The following is a 4,014-nucleotide window of genomic DNA, read 5'->3' as shown; positions in this document are numbered from 1 at the left end:
AAAAAAGATAGTGGGTGTTTTACCCAAATTGCGTGTTACAAAATTGTGTTTTACAGTTGTGTTTTCTTTTTGAAAGGTTTTCAGTGTTGAAAATCACAATTGATTAAGATGGTGACCGCTTTCTGGTGACTTTTCCGTTGACTTTTTCAGGCCAACAATTTAGGCGACTTTTACGGTCAACTTTCCCGGTGATTTTTCCGATGAGGTGGGGGCGATTGTGGTGGTGGTGGATTGGTGGTGGTCGAAGGAGGTGGGTGAAAATGTAAATGAGTTTTTAAAATAAAAGTGATGGACCAAAACATTTTCCTTCCTAACCTTTTTAGAAAAATAAAACTTTCTTATTTAATAATTTAGTTTCAAGACTTTCAAGACTATATGTTCCATTTATGATTAAGTAGATGCTAAAAAAGACGATACACAATCAAAATTACATTTAAACAGTTAACGCAACTAACTAATGCCCTCAGATAATGTGTTTTTTTTTTTGGAAAATTCTTAAAATAGCCCTTTTTAGAGAAAGGATTCCTAAAGTAGCCATTTTTTTCTAAAAATTTTTTAGAATTTGAACTGGCAAGACGCTTTGGGAAAAGATAAAAATAAAGAGGGAGCAAGCAAAATTTTGAAAGAAAGTCAGGGAGGAGACGAGATTTCGGGAAATAATGAAGGTAAAGTCCAAATTTTTTGTAATCTTGAAGCAAAAGTTTAGATTTTTCCAAAACTTTTTTTTCAAAAAACCGTCTTGAAAGACTGTTTTTTATGTTTACTACCTCTCCCGTCCATATTTTCAAATTCTTGAAAAAATATATTTTTTACAATTATACCGCTGCACCACCACCTTGAACCACCACCATCACCGACGCCGTCGGCCCCACCCCATCACCACCACCGTCACTACCACCATAGCCGCCTCCACCACCACCACGTCAACAGCATGGAGGTCGATATAGAGATGGATGTGTGAAGCCGGAGATGGTGACGGAGTTGGAGGTTTGAAGCTGGATATGGTAACGGTGATGGAGGTCAATAGAGACGTTGGTGAGGAGGTGTAGGTGGACTGGAAAGGTAGGTGGTAGTGACGGTGGTGGTGGTGGTGGCGGCGGCTATGGTGGTAGTGACGGTGGTGGTGATGGGGTGGGGCCGACGGCGTTGGTGATATCGGTGGTGGTGGTGTTCAGGGGTATAATTGTAAAAAATATATTTTTTCAAGAATTTGAAAATATGGACAGGAAATGTAGGAAACATAAAAAAACAGTCTCTCAAGATGGTTTTTTGAAAAAAAAAAAACCCTTTGAAAAAATCTGAACTTTTGCTCCAACATTACAAAAAATTTGGACTTTACCTTCATTATTTCCTGAAATCTCGTCTTCTACCTGACTTTCTTTCAAAATATGGTCTGCTCTCTCTTTATTTTTATCTTTTTCCAAAACGTCTTGTCAGTTCAAATTCTAAAAAACTTTAAAGATAAAATGGCTACGTTGAGAATCCTCTAGACATTTTAAGAATTTTTCCTTTTTTTCTTTTAAAAAAAAAAAGAAAAAGAAGAGAGAGAAAGATTCTCCCTTTTTGAACAAAGTAAAAATAATATTAATTAACCTCTTTAAATACACTTTATGTTACTGACACTTGTCCCACGCGATATCAAACATCCAAGGGCACCCAATTTCAACTCTTGTTGGTAGCAAAAAGCCAAGTTGTAGGCTAGTAGCAACCACAGCATGGCCCATATATGTATACGGAAAAGCCTAAGGATTTCACCAAAATGATATCTCAAGTTGAAATGCTACACCAATTTTAAATCATTCATAATTCATATATCGCACCATTATTATCTCGCTTACTCCATCTTCGATTCACTTATCTCGTATACAACTCCCGCTTAATGCCATTTCGAACCACACTAGTAAACTGTGATATCATTTGAACTATAATATTCGTTATTGAATGTGGCTAGATATGTATTTGAGAGGTGGCTCCACATTCACCTAGCCAGGTATGCACCCCTAAACCCGGTACCTACTTTTTAATTTGGACAAAAATTTCATGTCCTTCTTGTTAGATCAGTAGGCAGTATGTAGTTTTCAAAACCCCATGTACCTAACAATATAAGTCTGATGCATCATTATGAACCTTCTATCATTATGATTTATGAACCTTCTATTCCATTTTCATGTCTTCTTTTGCTAACTACATTCTGATAAGGTGTATTTCATACAAATTGATTCATAATTACGCATTTATAATCCCATATAAATTATCATCTTGTCCTTCTTGCTTTTCTGTCATCATTCTCTCTTTCTTGATTTTGAGATGTCTAAAGAAAATATGAGTTTATCGGTGAACGTAAATGGTCAATCTAAGGTGCCACCAGGGTTCCGGTTCCACCCTACCGAAGAGGAGCTTCTACGTTACTACTTACGAAAGAAAGTTGCATATGAAAAGATTGATCTTGATGTTATTCGTGAAATCGATCTTAACAAGCTTGAACCATGGGACATCCAAGGTGATTTTTCATTCGTTTTGCATGATAAACTCTATACATGTTTACATATGTTTGACAATGTTTTGGATCAGTAGGCGGTTTAGGATTCAGCTAATTATTTTTAGACAGTAATTCATCCTTTGCTTATAGTTTTTCATAAGACTCTGTGAAGTTCATTTGCCACCCAAGCATACTTGCCGAGTTCTTTTGCAGGTGTAGTCAACTGCCTACAAACCAAAATTTCCCAAAAATCACTTAAAATTACTTAAGCTGAATCCTAAATCAACAGCTAATACAAGATATCTATATATGTTTGATTGTTTATATGCGTGTGGTTCAATAGAAAAATGCAGAATCGGATCAACCCCGCAAAATGATTGGTACTTCTTTAGCCACAAAGATAAGAAATACCCGACAGGGACACGTACAAACCGTGCGACTGCTGCAGGTTTTTGGAAAGCCACGGGTCGAGATAAGGTCATTCATAGTAGCTTGAGAAGAATAGGTATGAGGAAAACACTTGTTTTTTATAAAGGAAGAGCACCTCATGGACAAAAGTCAGATTGGATAATGCATGAATACAGGCTAGATGATAACACAATTACCACCCAAGACTATACTTATGTAAGTTACCGTCATATAAATTTAATGGTTTACCTTTAAAACCACTTTTTATAAACAAAAGCAACAAACTTGTTCTTGATTTAGGCTTTAAACTCATGTGACTCTACTCAAGAAGATGGGTGGGTTGTATGCCGTGTGTTCAAAAAGAAAAACTACCATAAATCAGTTGATTCAATAGCTCAAATGCAATCTTTAAAGAAAGATGGAAGTGTTCATCAATTTCTAGCGTACATAAATGATATATCCTGCAAGCAAGAAATTCATTCACTTGACAATAACATGCAACAAGTCATGAATCCGATCAACGACAGATTCCTTCACATGCCAAGACTTGAACCGCCTAGAGATCATGAACATCTCGACAGTTGGGCTGATGTCGATCGACTTGTGGCCTCCCAGCTCAATGGCCAGCCGCCATCTCGACAGTATGGTTGCTACGATGAACCAAACGAAGACGTATGTTTCCCACTTGACCATGATGATCAAGAACCGCCACAGTCAGCATCAATGATGGATCTTTGGAGCTTTGCACAATCTTCCTCACAGTCATCATCTCCTAATCCATTTTACCATTTATCGGTATAGTCCAAATTTATCGAAAAGTTTAAAACATTAATTTAGGGAAAACACATGTGAAATAAACACTTAAATATGGAAGTATAAAAATAAGTAGAAAAGTACGTGTGGTTTGAATATAGTGTGTTTATTTAGGTAGGTTGTTGATGTTGATCTCAATTTCAAGTGTATCATTGTATTGTGATTGATGTATACATATGTATATATAGGCAAGATATAGAATGAAAACTCACTTGAGATGTGAAAACTCGCCAAAACCCTATGTAACATCGTTTTTTTTTTCTTTGTTACATGTAATATATGTTGTAACATTTAATACAAAACATCGAAACATT

The 4,014-nt window shown here is 36.2% G+C and overlaps 1 protein-coding gene across 1 annotated transcript; it reads left to right on the top strand.

Moving 5' to 3' along the window:
- The first annotated feature begins 2,215 nt into the window (after positions 1–2,215).
- Positions 2,216–3,688, top strand: LOC143633546 (NAC domain-containing protein 43-like). The gene is made up of 3 exons (XM_077101826.1): positions 2,216–2,500; positions 2,823–3,103; positions 3,188–3,688. The coding sequence occupies exons 1-3, from the start codon at positions 2,308–2,310 to the stop codon at positions 3,686–3,688; spliced, it is 975 nt and encodes a 324-aa protein (XP_076957941.1). The 5' UTR covers positions 2,216–2,307.
- Positions 3,689–4,014: the final 326 nt, after the last annotated feature.

This window comes from Bidens hawaiensis, unplaced genomic scaffold (assembly GCF_021521415.1).
Source record: "Bidens hawaiensis isolate Kalapana, Puna unplaced genomic scaffold, B.hawaiensis_p1.1 tig00006781_1, whole genome shotgun sequence".
NCBI classification, from domain to species: Eukaryota; Viridiplantae; Streptophyta; class Magnoliopsida; order Asterales; family Asteraceae; genus Bidens; species Bidens hawaiensis.
Note: the sequence above shows the minus strand (reverse complement) of the source record. Positions and strands in the feature narration are given on the sequence as shown.